General features: G+C 41.7%; 1 protein-coding gene across 5 annotated transcripts in view; it reads right to left on the minus strand.

The window, feature by feature from the left end:
- Positions 1-27,675, minus strand: part of GNAL (G protein subunit alpha L) — a 264,809-nt gene that overhangs the window by 74,164 nt on the left and 162,970 nt on the right. For all 5 annotated transcript variants that reach the window (XM_049901260.1, XM_049901263.1, XM_049901259.1 and 2 more), the window contains one exon: positions 928-1,025. In XM_049901260.1, the coding sequence (XP_049757217.1) occupies positions 928-1,025 (98 nt within the window). The remainder of the gene's footprint in view (positions 1-927; positions 1,026-27,675) is intronic.

Consider the following 27,675-nt stretch of genomic DNA (forward strand, 5'->3'; position numbering starts at 1 on the left):
CATGGAAAAACAATGGGCCACTTTAGGCACCAGGGTCTTTTCTATTTATTAAACTTTTTAATCAAACTTATTCCTTACCTTCTGTTTTCAAGGCTCTAGTCTGCTTCTGTTGTATATGGGAGAATCACTTATTGCTTGAAGAGCTTGGACTTGATTGCAAATGCTATTATTTAAAAATTTTAATTCAGCGGTCCCTGCTCCAAAACTAAGGAGCTCCGGTGATGCAGTGGTTAAGTGTTTGGCTGCTAACCAAAAGGTTGGTATTTCGAACCTACCAGTGGTTCCAAGGAAGAAAGACTTGATAATCTGCTCCTGTAAAGATTATAGCCTAGAAAACCCTACGTGGCAGCTCTACTCTGTCATGTGGGTCACTACAAGTCTAAATTGCCTTGATTGCATCTAACAACGAGTTCCAAAATTAAAATATAACAGTGAATATTTAAGCGCATTATAATTTACAAATATGTGTATGGCTTCATCAAAAAAACAAAAACAAAACCCCATTGCTGTCCAGTCGATTTGGACTCATAGCTAGCCTACGGGACAGAGTAGAACTGCCCCACAGGGTTTCCGGTGGACTCGAACTGCTGACCTTTTGGTTAGTAGCCAAGCTCTTAACTACTGTGCCACTAGGGCTCTGACTCCATAAAAAGCAAAAAAAAAAAAAAAAGAACTGAAAACAATAATCAGGATGAGATGAATGAAATGGCTCTGGCACTTCCTGAAACCTGGTTTCTCCTGGATTTTTAATTCTTCATCTACTAAACATGTCTCACATTTGAAGCTGATTAATGTTAAATGTGATAGGATGTTAATTATTTGCTCCTTGCATTCAAGATGCTGACGTAATCCTGGGAGGAGGAGTGCGTCATCCTGAACACGACCAGACTCTTCAGAGATGTGTCGTGTGTACAAGACCACACTTACTATTGTGCACAGTCGATCAGCTGGTATTCATTCGACCTCTCGAAGCATGCCTTCACACCTTCGTCATCCCAAAGCTTTTTCACATGGTCAAAGAATTCCTAGAATTTGAAAAAGTTACAAATAAAAAAACGCACGTGCAAAAATCCTTTGAAGAGCTAAAAGTAAAAAAAATCTGCAAAAACAATTTGCAAGTAGCAAGTAATTTTTATTTTCTCTGCAGAGGTATAGTTGGCACACAGTAAAACGCACAAGTTTTATGTTCAGTTTGATAAAAAATGTAAACGTCTGTATTATCAGCACTCAAATCAAGTTACAAAGCATTTTTATCACTTCGGAAAGTTCCCCAAAATAAAAATTATAAGCCAAAAGTTAATGACGTTCATCCGCTGCAAACGCAACTGAAAGCACGACGGGAAGTGTCTCAGCGCTCGGTCCCTGAACCAGCTGAGCCACCACCTAGCGATTAAGAGCGTGTATTTTATAGCGGTAAGTTCTGTCTTAGCTGCTATCTTTTAAATTTTCTATGTAAGCCATGATTATGAATAGACATGGTTGAGAAACGTATTAAATTTGGTTGAGAAAGGAAAACCTTAGCATTGTGTGCTTTAGAATAGTAACTTATTATTTTCTGTCATTTTTAAAACCTTGAGGTAAGTGTGGACTGTGCTCGTTGGCTCACTCAATGCCACGAGGTCGTAGCGCTTGGTTCCAGTCTCTGAAACAAGAACTTTCCTCATCTCAAAGCAAAAGGTGGATGATGACTTCATATGTCCCCAGTGACCAAAATGTAATAACAATGCTGTGGAAGCCAGTGACGATAGATTAGTTGCTAAACCTAACGAAAGTTACGTAAGTTTCCACCAACTGTTTTGTGAGAATATGTACGCACCTCTCGACACTGGTTGCTTCCCCTCACTACGGGGCCGGAAGGCCCTGTCTCCGTCTCTGTGCCCAAGGAGGGTTCTCCAGCCACACAGCTGGTGGCAGGCAGCTGACTCCCCCCCTCAGATTCGCTTTGGCTACCACACTTCCTAAGAATCATCTTAAACTCTTTGGAGAAAAAAAATAAAGGATCGGTGCTTTTTCTTAGAGATTCACAAGTCCGTACAAAAGTGGGCTCAAGTGTTGTGGAGCCTAATGCCTTCATAATTTGGGTAACTTTTTTTTTTTTTTCTGTGAAAAAAGAAAACAAAATTATGAATACAAAATTAGGTACAGGCCTGGGAAGGTGAGGAGAAGTGAGGGGCTCTAAGTTTAAGCTTTATTAGTGTCTCAATAATCCAATTCTAACTTCTCTGCATCAGGAACCATCTTTAACTTAGGGCAGATATTTATACCTGTGTCCACCCATTAATCGTCATCATCATTAAATCCAGGCTTCCCTCAGCTGACAACGAAGGGGAACAATCTCACAAGAATAAGAGGGGCTGAGCCCCTCAGTTTTTAATCTTGTCCCCAATATTTGTTTCCTTCTGGAACCGACTACTGTGGCTCCCACCACTACCTTAGGGGACTTTGTAGACTTTCTTAACAATAACTTTCTTGTAAGAGCCAGACCAAGAGACACACAGACACACTGACCCCCCCACCCCCATCTCATGCCTGCAAGTTGCTGTCTCTGGGGTATATATTTTCTCTCCATACGATACTTATTATACATAAAAATCACTTTCGCTGGATTTACTCAAATATGGGAACCATATATGCTACGTTTTATAAAGTTCATATAAGAACTATCCACTATAATAGTTTCTAAATGGCAATTTAAAAAATGGCTAAGGTTAGAGATCAGCCTAAATAAACCAGGTCAGTAAAAGAAAAGAAACAACTGAGCTCCTTTATGTGGTTTCTCAGAACAAGGAAAGGCTGTGTCCACGTGAGCGGAGGAAAACACCTCAAGTCCTTAGTCAGTAGGTGGTTATGTGGTGCCTCGGGCTGGCTCCCCGCCACGGCAGGCCGAGAACACGCGAGGCACACGCCGTGGGCACTCAGGCTCACAACCTGCCCAGAGCTGACTCCCGTGGAGCTGATCCTCCTGCCCGCCTAGCGCTCAGCATGCCCGCGGCCAAGCCGGCTCTGGAGCAGACCCTGACTTCGGGCCTGCAGAGATGTCTCCGCTGTGAGGACCCGACGCTCTGTTGAGCGTTCCATGTAGATGTTTTCATTTTCCCTGTGGAAGTGACGAAACTGAGGCTTGGGCAGAAGCCCTTGGTTTTCAACTCATTTTGGAACCGGAGACCTGAGGCGGGGGTGAGGGCTGGGGGGCAACCATGACAGTGATTGCCAGGTGCAGCCCGAAGAGAGCTGAGCAGGGAGCAGGAAAGCAGGCAGTGTGTGTAACCACCTTTGTGCCACCTGTCCTGGGCCAAGAACATTTACTGGGGAACGTTGCTCCTGCAAAACACCAATTCAAAATTCCTCCTTGTCTTTTAGCATCCTCCTTGGGAACTGTCCCTCCCACAGCTCCCCAACACGGCCCTCCTGGGGGGGTCCTCAGCACCCCTCCGGCCTCAGTGTCACTCCTTTCATGCCTGCTGTTTTCTCATTTCCTTCACAACACCCTCCTCAACTCATTTTGTGTTAAACTCCTACATGTCACAATAAGGACTGTAGTAAGATAACAATCCCTACCATTTAGTTATTTAGTTTTTATTTCATAGCTCATTTTGTTGAAGATTCTGCACAAAACACTTTATTTAAGACATATGATCTCAGTTACGACAACAACCTGAAGAGGCAGCTATTATCGTTCATCTTCAGAGCAGTTAAGAAACTCCCCAGACGCTAACAGACACATGAGGAAATGTTCCTGATCACTAGCCATTAGAGAAACGCAAACCAAAACTATAACAAGGTACCATCTCACCCTGACATCACTGGCATTAGTAAAAAAAAAACAAAAAAACAAATGTTGGAAAGGCTATGGGGAAATTGGAATCTTATGCACTGCCGGTGAGAATGCAAAATGGTACAATCATTTTGGAGAACAATATGGCACTTCCTTAAAAAGCTAGAAATAGAAATACCATAATGATCCAGCAATCCCACTACTAGGAATATATCCTGGAGAAATAAGAGGTGTCACACAAATAGACACATGTACACCCATGTTTATTGCGACACTATTCACAATAGCAAAAAGATGGAAACAACCCAAGTGCCCACCAGCAGATGAATGGATAAACAAACTGTGGTACCTACACACAAAGGAATTCCACGCAATGATAAAAAACTGATGAATCTGCGAAACATCTCATAACGTGGATGAAACTGGAGAGCATTATGATGAATGAAATAAGTCAACAATGAAAGGACAAATACTCTATCAGGCCACTATTATAAAAACTCATGAAAAGGTTTACATACAGAAAGAAACAATCTTTGATGGTCACCAGAGAGGGAAGGGATAGGGAGGGAAACACAGAAACTAGGCAAAATATAAGTAGTAACTGTGGTGAAGGGTAAGACAGTACACAATACTGGGGAATTCAATACAACTTGATCAAGGGAAAGTTACAGAAGCTTCATAGACACATTCAAACTCCCTGAGGATTTAAGTTACTGGGGCTGAGGGTTGGGGACCATGGTCTCAGAGGACCTCTAGGTCAATTGGCATAACATAGTTTATAAAGAAAATGTTCTACTTTGGTCAGTAGCATCTGGGGTCTTAAAACCTTGTGAGCAGCCATCTAAGACATGTCTATGGTCCCACCTCATTTGGAGCAAGAGAGAATGAAGAAAACCAAAGACACAAGGGAAAGATTAGTCCAAAGAACTAATGAACCACAACTACCACAGCCTCCACCAGACTGAGTCTAGCACAACTAGATGGTGGCTGGCTACCATCACTGACTGCTCTGACAGGGATCACAATAGAGGGTCCCGGACAGAGCTGGAGAAAAAGGTAGAAAGGAATTCAAACTCACAAAAAAAGACCAGACTTACTGGTCCAACAGAGACTGGAGAAACCCTGAGGGTATGGCCCCTAGAGACCCATTTAAGTCAGTACTGAAGTTACTCTTGAGGTTCACTCTTCAGCCAAAGATTAGACAGGCCTATAAAACAAACAGTAATACAGGTAGTTCGACCATGTATATGGGACTAATAGGCATGCCAGCCCAGGGGCAAGGAGGAGAAGGCAGGAAGGGATAGGAAAGCTGGATGAAAGGAAATGGGGAACCCAAGGTTGAGAAGGGTAGAGTGTTGACACATTGCAGGGTTGGCAACCAATGTCACGAACAATATGTGTATTGTTTCATGAGAAACTAATTTGCTCTGTAAACTTTCACCTAAAGTGTAATGAAAGAAAGAAAATAGAAGCAGAGGGAACACTTACTAATTCAGTCTATGATGCCAGCATTATCCTAATCCACCACCTGTCAGTTTGTTGTACTAGTGTAACTTGTATGTTGCTATGACACTGAAAGCTATGTCACTGGTATTTCAAATACCAGCAGGGTCACTCATAGTGGACAGGCTTCAGCAGAGTTTTGAAACCAAGAGAGCCTAGAAAGAAAGGCCTGTGACCTACTTCCTAAAAATTAGCCAGTGAAAATCCTATGGATTACTTAATATTGACTGAGACTTAACTCATTCACTTTGGATGTGTCAACAGGTAGGACTGATTAGTGGAGAAGATCATCATGTCTGGTAAAGTGGAGGGCCTGTGAAGATGAGGGAGACCCTCACTGAGAGGGAATGACATAACGGCTGTAGCAATGGAAAACACGCTAATGGTCATGAAGATGCTGCAGCATCGGGCAGCATTCTGTCCTGTCATACACGGGCTCACCATGAGTCAGAGCCAACTCCGTGGCAACTGACAGCAAAGAATTATTTAATAACAAAACCAGATAAAGACATTACAAGAAAGGAAAATTACAAACATGTATCTACTGATAGATACAAAAATCCTCAACAATATAGTAGCAAATAGAATCCAACAATGTACAAGCAGAATTATATACCACAACCAAGTGGTATTTATTTCAGGTGTACAAAGTTGACTCAACACTTGAAAAATCAATACATGTAATTCACCATATCAACAGGCTACAGAAGAAAAGTCACATGATCAACTGACGCAAACCATTTGACAAAATCCAACGCCCATTCATGTTAAAAACTTCCAACAGACTGGAAATAGAGCATAACTTCCTCAATTTGAAAAAGAACATCTAAAAAATCCTACCGCTAACATCGTACTTAATGAATGGTGAAAGACTGTATGTTTTTCCCCTAAGATCAAGAACAAAGCAAGGATGTCCTTCTCAACCACTCCTATTCAATACCATACTGGACGTCTTAGCTAGTGTAATAAGAAAAGTAAAAGAAACAAAATGTATACAGTTGAAATGGAAGAAACGAAGTTGTCTTTATTTGCAGATGGCATGATTGGCTATGTAAAATATCCAAAAGAATGTCCAAAAATCTTCTGAAATTGATAAGTGAGTCTGGTAAGATCAGTATACAAAAGTCAAATGCTTTCGTATATAACAGCAATGAAAAACTGGAATTTGAAACTTAAAAAAAATCATTTATAATTTTAACAGTAAAAAAATAAAATACTTATGTATAAATCTAAAAAAATATATCCAGAATCTGTATGCAGAAAACTGCAAAACACTATGACTCAATATTGTTAAGATGTCAGTTCTTCCCAACTTGAACTATAGATGCAATGGAATCCCAATAAAAATTCCAGCAAGTTATTTTGTAGACATCAACAAATCAATTCTAAAGTTTATGTGAAAAGGCAAAACAGCTAGAATAACCAACACGATACTGAAGAACAAATTCTAAGAACTCACACTACCCAAGTTCAAGATACAAAGCTACAGCAATCAAGACGCCTTGCTATTTCTGAAACAGACATACAGACCAATGGAGCAGCATAGAGAGCCCAGAAACAGAGGCACACGAATATAGCCACCTGATCAGACAAATACACAAAGGCAATTCAACTGGAAGACGAGCAGTCTTTTCAACAAATGGTGCTGGAACAATTGGATGTTCATGGACCTTTCACAAAATTACCAAAAATGAGTGATAGACCTATGTGTAAAATAAAATGACTTCCCTGAGTGGTTCTCTATTTAGAAAAAAAAAAAACTCCCAAGGATACACAGCTGGTACTAGAGGGTGGGCCTGTTTTACGCCACAACCTGTGTTTTTAACCCTGATTCTACACTATCACTGTTATTACTTATATTAAATAATGTTCTGTTCTCTAATTCTCTGCTGGAGTTTTGGAAGCCACTACTAACGTCAAAATAACTTATTTTAGCAAGTCCACTCTTAACTGGATAAACAAAACACAGGGGATCTAGTACAAGGTACCTTGATAAAACAACACAGAAGATTCTCATGAGGATTCCTGGAGGTCAGTAAACTCAGTAAATTACATTGTTCTCCAACAACTGAAAAATGAACTGTTGAGACTCTCTGAATTCAGTTCATGGGATAAGCCTTAACCTGCATGAAGGGATGATCTGTTGGTGAAGATTCCAGCCACTTCACTGGGGAGAAAACTCCCGGTCTGAGCTGAAATCTTTCGAACAGCCTTGCGGAGAAATGCTTGAACCTAAAATCAAGATACATAATTTTTGGGGTATGGGTTGATAAAAAAATACAGGAATTGTGGACACCATGATTTTAAAATAGATGCTTTGGATAACACCAAAGAAACACAAGAGCAACAGTCTCCCTTCACATCTGCTTCCTCATAGGTAAACATAAAGACATTGGATAGAATGTAGCTAGGTCCCTGTGGTAGGCTGGGTTCTCTAGAGAAGCAAAATCAGTACAACATGGGTCAGACTGGAGGCTTCTCCTGACTGACATAGCTGCAGGGGCTGGGAAAACCAAGATGAGCAGGTGAGACAGCAGGCCTCTAGTTCACAGATTGCAGAGGCTGACGAATCCCAAGATCGGCAGGTAAGCTGCTAGCTCAAGTCCCAAGAACCAGAGGTCAGATGGGGAGCCAGCTGTGGTATCCAGAGGGAGCAAAAGCCCCTAGCTTTGCCAGAAAGTCCACATATATTGCATGCAGGTCACACCCCAAGGAAACTCCCTTTCAACTGAGTGGCTGCTCATAGCAGATCTCATCATGGAGGTGATTACATCATTACATAGCTGCCAAACTATATTACTGCCAAACCACTGAGAATCATGGCCAGCCAAGTTGACACACAACCTTAACCATCACAGTCCACCCCTTCTCAACCTGGCACCCATACGTATCTCCCTAAACCATATGTTGCTGTTGTTAGGTGCCGTCGAGTCAGTTCCGACTCATAGCGACCCTATGCACAACACAACGAAACACTGCCTGGCCCTACGCCATCCTTACAATCGTTGTTATGCTTGAGCTCATTGTTGCAGCCACTGTGTCAATCCACCTTGTTGAGGGTCTTCTTCTTTTCCGCTGACCCTGTACTCTGCCAAGCATGATGTCCTTCTCCAGGGACTGATCCCTTCTGATGACATGTCCAAAGTATGTAAGATGAAGTCTCGCCATCTTTGCCTCTAAGGAGCATTCTGGCCGCACTTCTTCAAAGACAGATTTGTTCATTCTTCTGGCAGTCCATGTTATATTCAATATTCTTCACCAACACCACAATTCAAAGGCGTCAACTCTTCTTCAGTCTTCCTTACTCATTGTCCAGCTTTCACATGCATATGATGCGATTGAAAATACCATGGCTTGGGGTCAGGCGCACCTTAGTCTTCAGGGTGACATCTTTGCTCTTCAACACTTTGAAGAGGTCCTTTGCAGCAGATTTGCCTAATGCAATGCGTCTTTTGATTTCTTGACTGCTGCTTCCATAGGTGTTGATTGTGGATCCAAGTAAAATGAAATCCTTCACAGCTTCAATCTTTTCTCCGTTTATCATGATTTGCTCATTGGTCCAGTTGTGAGGATTTTTGTTTCTTTATGTTGAGGTGTAATCCATATTGAAGGCTGTGGTCTTCGATCTTCATTAGTAAGTGCTTCAAGTCCTCCTCACTTTCAGCAAGCAAGGTTGTGTCATCTGCATAAAGCAGGTTGTTAATGAGTTTTCCTCCAATCCTGATGCCCCTTTCTTCTTCATATTGTCCAACTTCTCGTATTATTTCTTCAGCATACAGATTAAATAGGTATGGTGAACGAATATAGCCCTGACACACACCTTTCCTGACTTTAAACCAATCAGTATCCCCTTGTTCTGTCTGAAAAACTGCCTCTTGATCCATGTAAAGGTTCCTCAGGAGCACAATTAAGTGTTCTGGAATTCCCATTCTTTGCAGTGTTATCCATAGTTTGTTACGATTCACACAGTCGAATGCCTTTGCATAGTCAATAAAACACAGGTAAACATCCTCCTGGTATTCTCTGCTTTCAGCCAGGATCCATCTGACATCAGCAATGATATCCCTGGTTCCACGTCCTCTTCTGAAATTGGCCTGAATTTCTGGCAGTTCCCTGTTGATATACTGCTGCAGCCGTTTTTGAATGATCTTCAGCAAATTTTGCTTGTGTGTGATATTAATGATATTGTTCCATAATTTCCACATTTGGTTGGATCACCTTTCTTGGGAATAGGCATAAATATGGGTCTCTTCCAGTCAGTTGGCCAGGAAGCTGTCTTCCATATTTCCTGGCATAGATGAGTGAGCACCTCCAGCGCCGCATCTGTTTTGTTGAAACATCTCAATTGATATTCCATCAATTCCTGGAGCCTCATTTTTCGCTGGTGCCTTTAGTGCAGCTTGGACTTCTTCCTTCAGTACGATCAGTTCCTGATCATATGCTACCTCTTGAAATGGTTGAATATTGATTAATTCTTTTTGGTATAATGACTCTGTGTATTCCTTCCATCTTCTTTTGATGCTTCCTGCATCATTTAATATTTTCCCCATGGAATCCTTCACTATTGCAACTAGAGGCTTGGATTTTTTCTTCAGTTCTTTTAGCTTGAGAAACGCCGAGCATGTTCTTCCCTTTTGGTTTTCCATCTCCAGCTCTTTGCACATGTCATTGTAATACTTTACTTTGTCCTCTCAAGAGGCCCTTTGAAATCTTCTGTTCAGTTCTTTTACTTCATCAATTCTTCCTTTTGCTTTAGCTGCTCGACGCTCAAGAGCAAATTTCAGAGTCTCCTCTGACATCCATCTTGGTCTCTTCTTTCTTTCCTGTCTTTTCAGTGACCTCTTGCTTTCTTCGTGGATGATGTCCTTGATGTCATTCCACAACTCATCTGGTCTACGGTCACTAGTGTTCAGTGCATCGAGTCTATTCTTGAGATGGTCTCTAAATTCAGGTGGGATATACTCAAGGTCATATTTTGGCTCTCGTGGACTTGCTCTGATTTTCTTCAGTTTCAGCTTGAACTTGCATATGAGCAATCGATGGTCTGTTCCACAGTCTGCCCCTGGCCTTGTTCTGACTGATGATATTGAGCTTTTCCATCTTCTCTTTCCACAGAGGTAGTCAATTCGATTTCTGTGTGTTCCATCTGGGCAGATCCATGTGTATAGTCACCATTTATGGTGGTGAAAGAAGGTATTTGCAATGAAGAAGTTGTTGGTTCTGCAAAATTCTATCATTCGATCTCTGGCATTGTTTCTATCAGGAAGGCCGTATTTTCCAACTACTGATCCTTCTTCTTTGTTTCCAACTTTCGCATTCCAATCACCAGTAATTATCAATGCATCTTGATTGCATGTTCGATCAATTTCAGACTGTAGCAGCTGATAAAAATCTCCTATTTCTTCATCTTTGGCCCTAGTGGTTGGTGGGTAAATTTGAATAATAGTTGTATTAACTGGTCTTCCTTGTAGGCATATGGATATTATCCTATCACTGACAGTGTTGTACTTCAGCATAGATTTTGAAACATTCTTTTTGACAATGAATGCAACACCATTCCTCTTCAAGTTGTCATTCCCAGCATAGTAGACTATATGATTGTCTGATTCATAATGGCGAACACCAGTCCATTTCAGCTCACTAATGCCTAGGATATTGATGTGTATGCATTCCATTTCATTTTTGATGATTCCCAATTTTCCTAGATTCATACTTCGTACATTCCAGGTTCTGATTATTAATGGATGTTTGCAGCTGTTTTTTCTCATTTTGAGTCACGCCACCTCAGCAAATGAAGGTCCCGGAAGCTTTACTCCATCCACGTCATTAAGGTCGACTCTACTTTGAGGAGGCAGCTCTTCCCCAGTCATCTTTTGAGTGCCTTCCAACCTGGCAGGCTCATCTTCCAGCACTATATCAGACAATGTTCTGCTGCTATTCATAAGGTTTTCACTGGCTAATGGTTTTCAGAAGTAGACTGCCGGGTCCTTCTTCCTAGTCTGTCTTAGTCTGGAAGCTCAGCTGAAATCTGTCCTCCATGGGTGACCCTGCTGGTATCTGAATACCGGTGGCATAGCTTCCAGCATCACAGCAACACACAAGCCCCCACAGTACGACAAACTGACAGACATGTGGGGGCCCTAAAAAAAAAAAAAAAAAAAAAACCATATACGATCCCTAAATAAAGACAATTATAAAGTCATACTTGTGCCTAACACGATACAACTAACATGTATACAACAGAAAATGCACTAGCCCTGTTTACATCTTACATTTTATAATTGAAGAAAACAAAAATATTTGATGCACACATGCAAAGCAGAAACACTGGTTAGCATTTACCATCCTTTTTTCTGCAACTGGTCACATGGTTGTAGCTAGTGTTTAGAACTACCTTCTTACACCACCCATTCTATATTACCTTTACCCTCAGAAAGCACCTCAGTTAGTTGGTCATGGTTCTTTGCCTAGTGGGGTGACCCAAACCTTCATTCCTGAAGGGTCTGGGCCATTAGTAGTCATGTCGGGATAGGGTTGCTGTAGTTTTCCATTGACTTTAGTCACAGGGTGTGGTAGTACTAAGAGATGCCCTAAAGAATCTCCTGTATTACAGGCATACTCTTCTTTACCTCTATTATGTAATATCGATTGATTTCCTCTTGGTAATCAAAATCAATCACACCAGCTGTCACGGACTGAACTGTGTCCCCCAAAAGTATGTGTCAACTTTGTTAGGCCATGATTCCCAGTATTGTGTGGTTGTCCTCCATTTTGTGATTTTCCTATGTGTTATAAATCACAATTTCTGCCTGTGGTTAAAAAGAATTAGGGTGGGACGGAACACCCTTGCTCAGGTCACATCCCTGATTCAATGTAAAGGGCATTTCCCTGAGGTGTGGCCTGCACTGCCTTTTATCTTACAAAAGATAAAAGGAAAGGGAAGCAAGCAGAGAGTTGGGGACCTCATACCACCAAGAAAGAAGCACCAGAGCAGAGTGGGTCCTTTGGACCTGGGGTTCCTGCATGGAGAAGTTCCTAGTCCAGGGGAAGACTGATGAGAAGTCACCTTCCTCCAGAGCCGACAGAAGGAGAAAGCCTTCCCCTGGAGCTGCTGCCCTGAATTTGGACTTCTAGCCTACTAAAAATAAAAAAATGTAAGAAAATAAATTTCTGTTTGTTAAAGCCATCCACTTGTGGTATTTCTGTTTTGGCAGCACTAGATAACTAAGACACCAGCCAATATAGTAACTCCCTTCTTTGCCTGCTGATTCAGAGGTATGAGGAGCACAAAGTGGTCAGGTGCCATTCTTAACTTTCAGTTCAATGGAATCAGTGCTGTGTCTACCGGTGGGAGTATTCCTCCCTTTGGTATAAGACTTCTCGATCCACAGATCATAGTGTCGCAGGAACAGGAAGCAAAAAATCTGCGATTGGGTCAATAGTGATAATGCCACTCCCCTTGATTCCTGGATCCATGAATCCCAGCTATGGTAGGAATAGCACCATATATTGGATGCTGGTTTAGAGCATATACATCCTCCTGGAAAACACTGCCCCAACCCTGAAAGGTATTGCCACTTAGCTGGTGTAATAGGATCTTTCAAAGGCCATTCCATCATTCTATCAAGCCATATTCTTCAGGATGATGGGGAACATGGTAAGACCATTGAATTCTACGAGCATGGGCCCACTGCTGCACAGCACATTATTTGCTGTGAGTGAGTCCTCTGATTCAAGGTGATGGTGTGTGGGATACCATGATGGTGGATAAGGCATTCTGTAAGTCCATGGACGGCAGTTTTGGCAGAAGCAGTGCATGCAAATCCAAATCCAGAGTAAGTGTCTATTCCAGTAAGAAAAAAATGCTGCCCTTTCCATGATGGAAGTGGTCCAATGTAATCAATATGCCAAAAGTTGCTGGCTGATCACCTCAAGGAATGGTGCCATACTGGGGACTCAGTGTTGGTCTCTGCTACTAGCAGACTGGGCGATCTGCAGTGGCTGTAGCCAAGTCGGCCTTGGTGAGTGGAAGTCCATGTTGCTGAGCCCATGCATAACCTCCATCCCTGCTACCATGGCCACTTTGTTCATGAGCCCATTAAAAAAGGAAGTTAGTAGCTGGGGAAAGATGATGACTGGTTTCCACAGAACTCATCATCCTATCCACTTGACTGCTAAAATTCTCCTCTGTCAAGGTCACCATTTGGTGAGCACTCATATGAGACACAAATATCTCCACTTCTTTGGCCCATTCAGAGAGGCCCATCCACATACCTCTTCCGCATACCTCCTTGTAACCAATTTTCCAATTACATTCCTTCCAAGTCTCTGACCATCCAGCCAAACCACTGGCCACAGCCCATCAATCAGTATACAATTGTACATCTGGCTATTTCTCCTTCCAAGTAAAGTGAACAACCAGATGCTCTGCTCAAAATTCTACCTACTGAGAGGATCTCCCTTCACCACTGTCCTTCAGGGAGGTCTCAGTAAGGGGCTGTAGTGCTGCCGCTGTCCACTTTCAAGTGGTGCCTGCGTACGGTGCAGAACCACCTGTAAACCAGGCATGAGTTTTCCTCAGTCAACTGATCATAAGGAACTCCCCATGAGACCATAGGTACACACCGGGAGAGGGCAGATAATCTGACAGCAGGGGAGACCATGAGAATTTGGGCCACTTCCTCATGGAACTTATTTGTGCCTTCAGGTCCTGCTCAGGTCGGATCTTGTATATACCACTTCCATTTAATGATGGAGCGCTGCTGTGCACATACAACTTTACAGCTCTGTGGGTCAAACAACACCCAGTTCATGATGGGCAGCTCATGCTGCAGGGTGACTTGGCAGCCCATGGTTAAGTGTTCGGTCTCTACTAAGGCCCAGTAACAAGTCAAATGCTCTTTCTCAAAAGGAGAATCATGATCTGCAGAGGACAGCAGGGTTTTGCTCCAAAACCCTAAGGGTCTGCTCTGTGATTCAGCAATAGGGACCTGCCAAAGAGTCCAAACAGCAACTCTATCTGCCACTTTAAGCACCGTTGAATTAGTAGATCATATAGCCCAATGGTAGCCTGAACCTGCTGCAGAGCCTTCTCTTGGTCTTGGTCCCACTCAAAACTCACAGCTCTTCAAGTCACTTGACAAATAGGCTATACAGTAGCACACCCAAGTGAGGGGTATGTTGCCTCCAAAACCCAAGAGGCCCATCAAGTATTGTGCCTCCTTTTTAGTTTTCGGAGCAGCCAGATGCAATAACTTGTGGAAGGGAAAGCCGATCAAGTTTCCTGCAGACTAAATTATGACATAGGGCTAGAGAGTTGATATACTCCTGAGCTAGGATGGTAAGCGCATATTGCTTGCCTTGCCAGCTAAAGGCAAACTGCTTCTGGTGGTCCTTTAAAACAAGTATGGAGAAAAAGGCATTAGCCAGATGAATAGCTGCATACCAGTTACCAGAATATGTATTAATTTTCTCAAGCAATAAAACCACATCTCGAACAGCAGCTGCAATTGGAGTCATCAACTGGTTAAGTTTTTGATAGTCCGCTATCATTCTCCAAGATCCACCTGTTTTTTGCACAGGCCAAATAGGCGAGTTGAATGGGGATGTGGTGGGAATCACTACCTCTGCATTCTTCAAGTCCTCGATGGTGGCAGTAATCTCTGCAATCCTTCCAGGAATGCACTATTGCTTTTAGTTTACTGTTTTCCTAGATAGGGGCCATTCTAACGGTTTCCACTTGGCTTTTCCTACCGTAATAGCCCTTACTCCACTTGTCAGGGATCCAATGTAGGAGTTATTCCAGTTTCTGAGTATATGTATTCCAATTATGCATTCTGGAACAGGGAAAATCACTACAAAATGGGCTCTGTGACCCACTGGACCTACAGTGAGATGAACATGAGCCAAGACTCCATTAATAACCTGACCTCCATATGTCCCCACTCTGATTGGTGGGCTGTAGCGACACTTGGGGTCTCCTGGAATTTGTATCAGTTCAGAGCCTGTATCCAGTAATCCCTGAAAAGTCCAGTTATTTCTTTTTCCCCAATGAACAGTCACTCTCTTAAAAGGCTGTAGATCCCTTTGGGAAAAGCTGGGTGAAAGATTAACAGTATAAATTTTCGGCAGTGTAATGAGGTTCCTTCTCCCTTCATTGAAGAGGTTGTGGTTCTGTAAACTGGGTGCCTGGGAACTGATTGAGAGGCCGGGACTCTCTATTCTGATGATTCAAATTAGACTGCCGTAAACATGAGCTAGAATGCTTCCACTGGTACAGATCCAGTAAATATTTAGTAGATTTACCATCTATTTCACTGCTGGGGACATCATGACTAAGTAGCCAATGCCATAAGTCCAGATGATTCAGACTATTCTGATTACTGCTTTGACTCTGCTGTCCATTATTGTAACCATGCCTACCTTGTCTTTGCTGATTGAGTGCTGCTACTTGGTCCCAGAACCAGGGGTCCAATCACCCCCATTGAAGTTAGGTATCTTAATTCAGTTAGGGCAGTTCCCACTGTAAAATCTGCCTTACATAAAATAGCAATCACAGCAGTCTTCCAGGAGGTTGGGGCTCCCTTCACAAATTTCTTCCTTACTGTTGTGGTGAAAGGTGTGTCCTCTGGGCACTCCATGTGTGGGTCTGTGGGTTTAACCTAATAAATCCACTCTAACATGCCAATTTCCCTAAGCCTGTGGATACCTTCTTCTACAACATACCCAGGCAGGTCTGGCACTTCAACTTGATTTACTGTGGGCCACTGCATAACCCCTGCTTCAGCAAGCCAACCAAATAAACTTTTAAGATCCTTTCCTAACCTCTCGAGCTGAAACAGTGAAGGAAGAATCTGTGCTTAGTGGGCCCTTATCAATAAACTCAGATTGATGCAACTTTATGTTCCTTGCACAATTATCCCACACCCTTAGTACCTATTCCCACATATATTCCTCAGGTTTTTGTTTGTACATATTAGAAAACTCAAACAGTTCTTTTGGAGTACAGTGTTCTTCCTCCACAGTCATGCTTTGTACTTCACCTTTTGAGACTCTCTGGGACTTAAGTCTAGTTATAGGCCTAGAAGCAAAAATGGGTGGTGGGGGTGTGTTCTGAAAACATTCAGCAACATCTTGTAAGGCATATGCCTCAGGCAATGCCCCAGGCAATGACTCAGATGCCTCCCCAAGGGATGACTCAGAGACACGCTCTTCAGACACAGCTGTGTTAATTTCATCAGATGGTGGTAGAGGGGCTAATGGTTTTAGTGGGGAGGGTGGCTTAGCAAAGATGGAATAATCTCTTCAGATGGGAGTGAGGGGGCTGGTTCCATTGGCAGGAGTGATTCAATGACATTTAGGGGCTCAGTGTCCCCAACTTCCTGATTATCTGCCCATATGTCCCCATCCCAAGTTTCAGGATCCCACTTCTTCCTAATCAATCCCCTCAGTTTAACTCCAGATACCATTCAAAGTTGGGAATTCAACTCAGCTATTCTTACAATAAGACCCTGGGTGTGGTTTCTGGCAATATCATCTGTGTTACTATAAAACTTAAGGCTTTGTTTCAAGGCACAAGTGGAAACTTTGAGTTCGTTTATGCAGTGCTTGAGCTTTGATTCTGAAGCCCTGAGCTCATCCTTTTCTTCCAACACTTTGTCTAGTGAAAGTAGGATCAACCAACCAGCTTCCCTAAACTTCTCATTCTGAAAAAATTGTAGAAAGGTATCACACATGCGATCACACAGAGCCTTGCCTTTCACCAATACCTGATCTATTGGTGGTGATATTTTGCATATTTGAATTGCCACCTCATTCCATGGATTAGCAGTGCCCTCTTTACTACTGGAAGCAGAGTCATCAACATCTTTAACTAACCAGACTTAAGAACCAATTTAGAAAACTCATCCTTACAATTTGGTTTCTCTAGGACCACTCTCAGTACCAAATGTCTTAGGCTGAGTTCTTAGAGAAGCAAAATCAGTGAAATGTGTACACACACACACACACACACACACACACGTATACATACAGAGAGAAAGGTCACGGAGAACCTTTTGGTTAGCAGCATGGGGTGTTCCCTGATGCACTGCACGCCATTCACGCCTGGCTCCACGTGATTGTCTCTCGTTCCTATCTTCATTCTATTGCAATTTCCTTACTCATTTCACTGTTATTTTGTTAACTTGTATTACAACTTTGTGAGCAGCACCACATCCTTCCTGAAGCAAATTGAACATAAACAAATGCTTACTGTAACTTTCACAGGAGCAGGCTGAATAAGGTGCACTATGATAATCAGACAACCCTTAGAAACAGGCAGGTTCAGGTCAGCAGCTATTTAAAAAGAAGTTTCTACAAGTTTTGGTCTGATTAACTTAAAGTACTCCTACTCAGCTTTATCCCTCTGTTAATAGAATGAGCTAGTAGGTTCTTCATTTCTTTTTTCCGGTGAATATCAAGTTGAAAATCTGTGTGGATCTACCCTGCCTGGCAACACTATGATCTGGTTATTTATAATCTCTGTCTATCCTCAATCTAATTTAATACAATTTGTCTAAAATTCTACTTAGGAATGGTTTTGGAAACTATGCTAAAGAAACTCATTCTCATTAAAAACCTTTTGTAGACTCCGTGACCATGCCTTTCTCGACACAAAGCACAGCCCCCACCGGCAACAACCACAACAACTAAACAAACAAAAAAATATTTATTGAGTGCCTGTTATGCTCCAGGAGTCCCTGGGTGGTGCAAATGGTTAATGTGTTTGTCTGCTGAATGAAAGGTTGGAGGTTCGAGTCCACCCAGAGGCACCTTGGGAGAAAGCCTTGGCAATCTCCAAAAAATCAGCCATTGAAAACCCTATGGAGCACGTTCTACTCTGACACACATGAAGTCATCATGAGCTGGGGTTGACTCAATGGGAACAGGTTTTTGGTTATTATATGCCAGGCAGTATTTTAAGTGTTTTAGACACATTTCATTTGAGTCTCAAACAACCCTGCTGGGAAGGTGATTTAATTCCCATTTCACAGATAGTAAAATGACAAAGATCAAGCATATGTGCCCAAGTTCACTGACTAGGGAGTGGTAAAACCTGGATTCAAAAGCATGTTCTGATTCTAGCAGCTTCCTCGTTCGATTCTAGCAGCTTCTTCACTCTCTGGGCCTTCGATTCTAGCAGCTTCTTCACTCTCTGGGCCTGGAAGACTAGCGAGGGGCAAGTACAAACTTAGAAAGTACACCACACTCTATTTTCTTCCCTTAGGACTTCAGCTTATTTCAACTATTTTCAAAATCATTTTTAACAGCTCTTTGAGGTATAATTTACATACCTTAAAATTCACACACTTATACAGTCATACAACCACCAACAATATAAAGTTTTAAAATACTTCCATCCCCTCAAAAACGGAAGTCCAGCTCCGTTCCCATCCCTGGTCCCAGATAACCATTAGTCTACTGCCCATCTGTATAGTTTTGCCTTTTCTAGATTCCATATAAATGAAATCATACAGTGTTTTGTGTCTGTCTTCTTTTATTTAGCACGATATTTTTCAGACTCATCTATTTCGTCATGTACGTTAGCGGTGTGCTCTTTATGGCTGAGTTCTATTCCATTGTATGGATACACCACACTTTGTTCATCGATGGGCATTTGGTTTATCTCCACGTTTGGCTACTATGAACAGTGCTCCTAGAAATATTTGCGTGCAAGTATTTGTGTGAACATTTATTTTCATTTCTCTTGAATTGATACCCAGGAGTGGAATTGCTGGGACACCTGGTAAGTGTATGTTTAACTTTAAGAAACTGCCAAATTGTTTTCCAAAGTGGCTATTCCATTTTACATTCTCAACAGCAAGGTCTAAAGGTTCTAATTTTTCCACATCCTCACCAAACTTGGTTTTGTCGGTCTTTTTAATTTTAATCATTCTAGTAGTTGTGTAATGGTATCTCACTGTGGTTTTAGTTTGCATTTCTCTAATGACCAGTGATACTCCATCTTTTCATGATTGTTGGCTACCTGCATATATTCTTTGTCAAGTGTCTGTTCAAATCTTTTACCCATTTTTAAAACTGGGTGAGTTGTCTTCTTATTATTGTCTTATTTTCTAGTGAAAATTAAATATATATATATATATTCTGTATTTAAATTCTTTGTCAGATATGTTTTGCAAATATTTTCTCCCAAACTGTAACTTACATTTTAATTTTCTTACCAATGTCTTTCAATGAGCAAAGTTTTAAATTTTGATGATATCCAATTAATTTTTTCTTTTAGGATTTATGTTTTTGTGTATGTGTATGTTCCAGGAAATCATTGCCTAACCTAAAATAAAAAACATTTCCTCCAATTGTTCTTATAAAAGTATTATAATTTTAGCTCTTATATTTAGGTCTATGATTCACTAGAGCTAATGTTTTGGTATGGTCCTTGTGAGTCCAGGATCAAGGTTCACTTCTCATAGGGATATCCAGTTTTTCCAGCATATTTATTGAAAAAACTATCCTTTCACCATACTTATTTAATCTGTATGCTGAGCAAATAATGTAAGAAGCTAAACTATATGAAGAAGAGTGCGTCGGGATTGGAGGAAGACTCATTAACAACCTGTGATATATAGGTGATATGAAACTATATGAAGAAGAGTGCGTCGGGATTGGAGGAAGACTCATTAACAACCTGTGATATATAGGTGATATGACCTTGCTTGCTGAAAGTGAAGGCGACTACATGAAGCACTTACTGATGAAGACCAAAGACTACAGCCTTCAGTATGAATTACAACTCACTATAAAGAACCCAAAAATCCTCACAACTGGACTAATAAGCAACACCATGATAAGCAGAGAAAATATTGAAGTTGTTAAGGATTTTTTTTACTTGGATCAAAAATCAATGCCCATGGAAGCAGCAGTCAAGAAATCAAATGATCTACTGCATTTGGCAAGTCTGCTACAAAAGATCTCTTTCAAGTGTTAAAAAGCAAAGATGTCACTTTGATGAATAAGGTGCACCTGACCCAAGCCATGGTGTTTTCAATCACCTCATATGCATGCAAGGAGCCCTGGTGGCACAGTAGTTAAATGCTTGGCTGCTAACTGAAAGGTCAAAGGTTTGAACCTACCAGCTGCTCTGAGGGAGCAAGATGAGAAGTATGCTTTCTGTAAAGATTACAGCCTATGGAAACCCTATGGGGCAGTTCAACTCTGTCCTGTAGGATCACTATTAGTCAGAATTGACTCGATGACAATGGGTTTGGATTTTTGGTTCTCATATGCATATGAAAGGCTGGACAATGAAAAAGGAAGAATGAAGAATTGACACATTTGAATTATGGTGCTGGCAGAGAATACTGAATACGCCATGGACTACCAGAAGAACAATAACAACAAAAAAACTGTCCTGGAAGAAGTACAGCCAGAATGCTCCTTAGAAAGGAGGATGGCGAGACTTTGTCTTAATTACTTTGGACACAACATCAAGAAGGACCAATCATTGGAGGAAAGCATCATGCTTAGTAAAGTAGAGGGTCAGTGAAAGAGGAAGACCTTCAATGAGATTGGAGTGTCTGCAACAATGGGCTCAAACACAACTACTCTTGTGAAGATGGCACAGGACCAGGCAGTGTTTTGTTCTATTACACATAGGATTGCTACGAGTTGGAGTCAACTCAGACAGCATCTAACAACAGCAACATCCTTTCTCCATTGATTTATGTTGATGCCTTTGTTGAAATTCACTATATATGTGTAAGTCTATTTCTGGACTCTCAGTTTTGTTCCACTGATTTATACGTCCTTTTTTTTTTTTTATTCCAATACCATACCATCTTGATTACTGTAGCTTTTATAGTAATTCTTAAAATTAGGTAGAGTTAAGTCTTCTAACTTTGTTCTTCTTTTCCAACATTGTTTTGGTTGTTCTAGACCTTTTGAGTTTCCACATACATTTTAGAATTAGCTTATCAATTTCTAGAAAAAAATTCTGCTGGTATTTTAGTTAGGACTCTATTGAACCTACATGTCACTTTGGGGAGAATTGCCATCTTAATGATGCTGAGTCTTCCGAACCCTGAACATATCTCTTTCTCTGTTTATTTAGGTTTTATTTAAATTCTCTTAATAATGTTTATAGCATTCAGTGTACAGATCTTCACTTCTTTTGTTAAACACTTTCATAAGTAATTTTTTAGATGTTAATATGAATGTACATGGCCTTTTAAAATTTTTTGGTATATTTTTCATTGCTAGTACATTGGAGTCCTGGTGGCACAGTGGTTAAGAGCTTGGCTGCTTACCAAAGGTCAGCAGTTCAAATCCACCAGCTACTCCCTGGAAACCCTATGGGGCAGTTCTACTCCATCCTATGAATCAGAATTGACGGCAATGGGGTAGTACATAGAAATACAATTGATTTCTGCATTTTGATCTTGTATCCTGCAGTTTTGCTAATTTCACTTAGTTCTAGCAGCTTTTACCTCTTTCCCATGTAGCCATGTACAGAAATAGTTGCTCCATGGCTCTGGCCCCTCTGCTTTTCACTAAGGCATGACACACAGGGCGGGGCAGAGGGAAAACCACCCTGCATTTCAAGGCCCAGGATATGGAGCTAGACAGCCCTCGTGCCCACTGCAGTCATGTTTAGTGGCTTCTGCTGCTCTTACACTTGGGGTTTTTTAAAAAGATACCTTAAGACTTGTATAGGAATTTCATCTTTTATTTCCAAATTATAATCTCATAAAACAACTGTGATAAATCATGCTACAGAATTATGTAAATCTACCCCATAGGGATGGGAACGTACAATTTTCAAGTCTTTTTTTTCCTTCACAAAATCAATTTTTTAGCTTTTGATTTTTTTCATCACAGTACTCCCACTCGTATTCCTGAGTCTCCTTGTAAAATCCCATTTCTCAGAGAAAACTGTGCACTTGGAGCACACCAAAGAGCCTCACAAGAGAAACTTATTTGTGTGGGAACAGAAATAAAATAATTAGGTATTTTCATTAGGAAAAAAAGACTCAAAGAATCACGACTGTAGCCTTTCCTTCCAGACAAGGCTCTAAATTATCTGACAAACATTCTCCTTGGAACACTGAGCACGAATTATATAAAATTTTAAGGCATTATTCTTGATCTTTTTAGTCACTCTGATTCCTTTCTGCTTTACAAGGAAAAGGAGATTCCCTCTTTTTGGGGACAAACATCTGTAAAAGTGGGTTCACTATATTCCTATTGATGACTATTGTAGAATTGGATGCATGTTTCCTTGGGGAAATTTAAATGTCTAATGAATAATCAAAAACAATATTGACAGGGGCCTGAACACAGCTTTTGATACTTGAGTGCTGATTCAAATCCCAGCTGTGCAGCTTCCTAACTGTGACTACTAAGGCTCTGCTTCCTCTTCCGTTCCAAGAGGTCTCAGCAGTACTTCCGGGCAGAGGTTGCGCCCTCCATGGGACTGACCAGTATACAGGTGATGCGTGAAGGCAGGTGAGTGCAGAAGTGCAGAGGAGAGAGGCAGTGGACGGCAGTGAAGGGGACAATGAGGGGTGGTGAAAGACAAGATGAGTAATGTCATGGGAGACAAGGTCAGAGGCTCAGCAGTCAACCGTGGGAACAACAGTGCGGCATGCAGGTGTGGGCTCCTGGCGAGCAACTCAGGAAAGGATCCTTCGGCTTTGGAGGAAGGCAGGTACATGGGACAGGACACTGCAGTGTTGGTAAAACTGTGGCCAGGCTGGCCAGCTGTCCCCAGGCCAAGAAAGAAACACGTGGTGAGGAAACGGTCACTGTGGAAGCTTGGGAGCTGAGTTCTAGAAACATTTACAGGATGCCTGCTGAGCACAAAGCACCAGTACAGGTGCTGGGGATCCAATCAAGGGCACAGGCTTCTGAAGGGCAGGGCACAGTCTTCCGAAGGGCAGGACTCAGGCTTCCAAAGGGCAGGGAGCAGGTGCGCAAGGCAGAGCATGGCCTGACAGTGCCTCGAGGGGCAAGCGGACACTAGCTGGAAGGGGTGTGGTTGTCGCACACGGCCACTCTTACCCACGCCTGTCTCAACCTCCAACCACATCCTTCGATTCCCGGATCTGCCACAGGCTTTCAGACATTTCAGGAAAGGCCCCCAAGCTAATGTCCAGAGTTACACACTTAGTCTCTGGTGAGGGGGTAGCGAGCTGAGACAGATTACTAAGAAAACCCACTGCAGGGCCCGGGGGCAGGGCAGGGGTGGCCACAGACAGGCGCCACGACCCCCAGGGCGCCTTCACGGTGGGTGGCGGAGAGGACGCAGGCAGGGGTCCAGGAAGGCAGCCGCCACCTGGTTCGGCCAAGGACAGTGGGGCTGACCCAGCCTCACCCGCTGCCGCTGTGACCACAGCGCCTGCCCGCCTAGTAGCCCACTGCGAGTGGGACCCCTGCCCGGAGACCCATCTTGATAGTTGGGCAGCAGCATGGACCCCCCACACCTAAACCCAGCAGATGGGGCCCTCAGCGGGTACAAACAAAACCAGGTCGCGGCATGAAAACGCAGTCCCCTTGGCTCCGTGGTGGCTCTGCGGTTCGTCGGCACAAGTCACAGCTACAGGAAACTTAAAACCGAGCACTGAACTGGAAGGAAAAGGTGATGCAAGTTTCTACATGTACAGAAAAGAAAAGATTGCAGGGGCTGCTACTGAGCTCCACCCAAAGTCTGCAGCAGCTGCTCCTCTAGGGCAAGGTCAAATTCAAATGGAAAAAATGTTTTTTTTCTGTGGTGCAAAAAATGAAAGGGACTCCGCTCCGCCCCTTTCCTTAGATCATTTACAGGTAGTCTCTGATTTATCACAAATTCAAGATAGGAGGAACCACACTTACACCGTCCAGTTTTTGTTTTTGTTTTTTATACTTCTGTTAGTAATGGAGCCCTGGTGGCGCAGTGGTTAACGTCTTCAGCTGCTAACCAAAAGGCCGGGTGGGTTCAAACCGACCAGCCACTCCTCGGGAGAAAGATGTGGCAATCCGCTTCCATCAAGATTTACAGCTCTGGTAACCCAGTGGGGCAGTTCTACCCAGTCCTATAGGATTGCTTAGGGTTGGAGTCAAGTGGATGACAGTGGGTTTGGTTTGAACTGTTAGTAACATGTACCACATAGAACATTGCAGCATGTGATTTCTGGATGTTATCATTCTCAGATGTTCACTTGCATATGTTCAATTTTATGATTTACTCTTCAAAACACTGCCGGATAGATCTACTTTTCTAAGCTAAGTCAGGGAATTCAGTTGCTTGACCATGGACCCAGACACTGATGGCTTTGCTAAAGTCGACAGGCAGGTTCGGGAAGCAGTGAGAGGTCACTGTGGAATGGATGAAGAAAAAAGAAAACCATACAGACAACTCTCACTACTTTTCTGACTAGAAACACCACCCCCGTTCCCAGCGATAATGCAGGTGATCCAGAACCTTCCGCAAGTGGAATTATTACCACAACTGATAAAATACCAATGTTGTCCAACTCTTCTTCATTGCTGGGGTACATTTTTATGATTTGTGAATTTTTTTAATGTATGTATATATGTATTAAAATACATCTGTGAGTTTACATCTTGTAATGTTTCCAGCCCCCAAAGACAAATAAAGATCAGAATTATAAAGATACTGATAATAAAAGGCAATAATAAAGAAAACAGAACTGACTTACAAGGGAGTCGTCAGATAGACCCTTGTAATAAGTCAAGGACTATCTGTACTTTTAAAAACTTGTCAACTCTTTCTCTGCCTCTTTTAAAATGTATATAAATCCTTTTTAAAAGCCTAAACAACGTTCTTGCCAGTTTTACAACCCAAGGATGTCTTTTTCAAGGACGTGGGAGCCATTTCCTTGCAATGGAATCATCTGCAAAGATAGCATCCCTGTTTCCCAGTTTCCTTGGGAGTGCAGGAACCTACAGCACGTGCCTTGGTCCAAGTTGCAAAACTATCTCCTGTCATAAGGATATGAGAGGTTTACTTTTCCTTTGAATAAAGGCAATTAAACAGAGGTGACCACCCCAATTACTAGATAAACTTAGGGTGAGCTCTGTGGTGGCGCAGTAGTTAAGAGCTCAGCTGCTAACCAAGAGGTCAGCAGTTTGAATCCACCAGCTCCTTGGGCAGCCTATGGGTGCAGTTCTACTTTGTCCTGTAGGATTACTATAGGTTGGAATTGATTCGACATTAATGGCTTTTGGTTTGGTTTCTGTGTGTGAAATGCTGCTGTTAAGTCCTCCTACCTGTGCACTAGTTACTGTTTATCTTGAGAACATGTATGAAATAGGTCCTTATAACCCTGTTAGCGTAGTGGTTAAAAGCTATGTTTGCTAACCAAAAGGCCAGCAGTTCGAATCCACCAGGTGCTCCTTGGAAACCACATAGGGCAGTTCTACTTTGTTCTATAGGGTCGCTATGAGTCGAAATCGACTCGATGGCAATGTTTTTTTTTGCCTGGCTATAGATAGGGTGAAGGTCCTTTCTGACTTTGCAACCTCTTATAGCTGACTGCCTGCGATGCATTACATTCTGGTTTAATGCTTACTCTATGATAAGACTATTTTCTTTCTCTTCCACATTTGTGGGGAAGTTTTCTGGGTTGGAAGCAGGTTTTGTTTTTAATGACACAAGTTGTGACATTCTCACCTTCCTTATCTGAGCTGTTTCTCCCTCATTAACATAAACTCAATGCCCCCCTAAGGTTCCTATCTAATCTTTTGAGTTTTTGTTATCAATTTGATATCATATAGACAGTTCTTAGAAGAAATAAAAGGGAATAAAAAGAAATAAAAGGTATCCAAATTGGAAAAGAAGTAAAATTATCTCTATTTGTGGATGATATGATTGTATGTATAGAAAATCCCAAGAAGTCCACAAGAAAACTTTTGAGCTAATAGAGGAATTCAGCAAAGTTGCAGGGTACAAGGTCAACAAACACAAATCAGTCGGGTTTCTACACACCAGCAATGAGAAATCTAAAAGGGAAATTAAGGAAACAGTTCTATTTACAGTAACATCTAAGAGAATAAAATACTTAGAACTAAATCTAACCAGGGACGTGAAGGACTTATACAATGAAAACTATTAAACACTGCTGAAAGAGATTACAGAAGACTTAAATAAATGGAAAGATGTTCCATGCTCATGGATTGGAAGACTTTGTATTGTGTCAGTACTACCCAAAGCAATCTATAGATTCAATGCAATCCTGATTAAAATTCCAACAGCCTTCTTAAAGAAATTAAAAAAAAAACCCTGATCTTCAACTTTGCATGGAATGGCAAGAGGCCATGAATAGCTAAAACAATGTTGAAAGAGAAGAACAAAGTAGGAGTCACATTTCCTGATTTTACAACATACGTTACAGCCACAGGAATCAAAACAACCTGGTACTGGTATAACAACAGACACATAGACCAATGGAATAGAACTGAGAGTCTAGAAATAAACCCACACATCTATGGTCAACTGATTTTTGACAAGGGTGCTAAGTACAGTTGATGGGGAAAGAAGACTCTCTTCAATAAACGGTGCTGGGAAAACTGGATTTCCACATGCAGAAAAATGAAACAGGATTCATGCCCCACACCATACACAAAAACAAATTGAAAATGGAATAAGGACCTAAATGTGCAAACTAAACCATAAAATTCTTGGAAGAAAATGCAGGAGCAATGCTGTTGGGCCTAGTTTTCAACAATGGATTATCAAATATAATGACAAAAGGACACACAGTGAAAGACAAAATAAATACATGGGACTTCATAAAATTTTTGTTCATCAAAACACTTTATCAAAAAAGTGAAAAGCTACCAGCTGGATGAACATCTTTGGAAACCATGTATCTGACAAGAATCTAATAACCAAAATATATATAAAACTTTGACAACCTAATAACAAAAGGACAACCCAATCATAAAAGGGACAAAATACTTGAATAGACATTTCACCAAAGAGGACATTCAAATGGCCACAAGACAAATGAAAACCTACTCAGCATCATTAGCCACCAGAGAGATGCAAATCAAAACCAAAATGAGATACCATTTCACTCCCGTTAAAAAAAAAAAAAAAATTTTTTTTTTTTTTTAAAAAAAGAAAAAGAAGATAACAAATGTTGGTGAGGATGTAGGGAAAATGGAATTCTTATCCATTGCTGGTGGGAATGCAAAATGGTACAGTCACTGTGGGAAAACAGCGTGGTGATTACTCAAAAAAACTAAAAGTAGAACTACCATATGACCCAGCAATTCCTCTCCTAGGAGTATACCCAAAAGACTCCTTCATTGCAGCACTATTCACAATAGCCAAAGAGTGAAAACCCAAATGCCCATCAACAGATGAATGGGTAAACAAAATTTGGTACATACATACA

This window comes from Elephas maximus, chromosome 11, assembly GCF_024166365.1.
Source record: "Elephas maximus indicus isolate mEleMax1 chromosome 11, mEleMax1 primary haplotype, whole genome shotgun sequence".
In the NCBI taxonomy this organism is placed as follows: Eukaryota; Metazoa; Chordata; class Mammalia; order Proboscidea; family Elephantidae; genus Elephas; species Elephas maximus.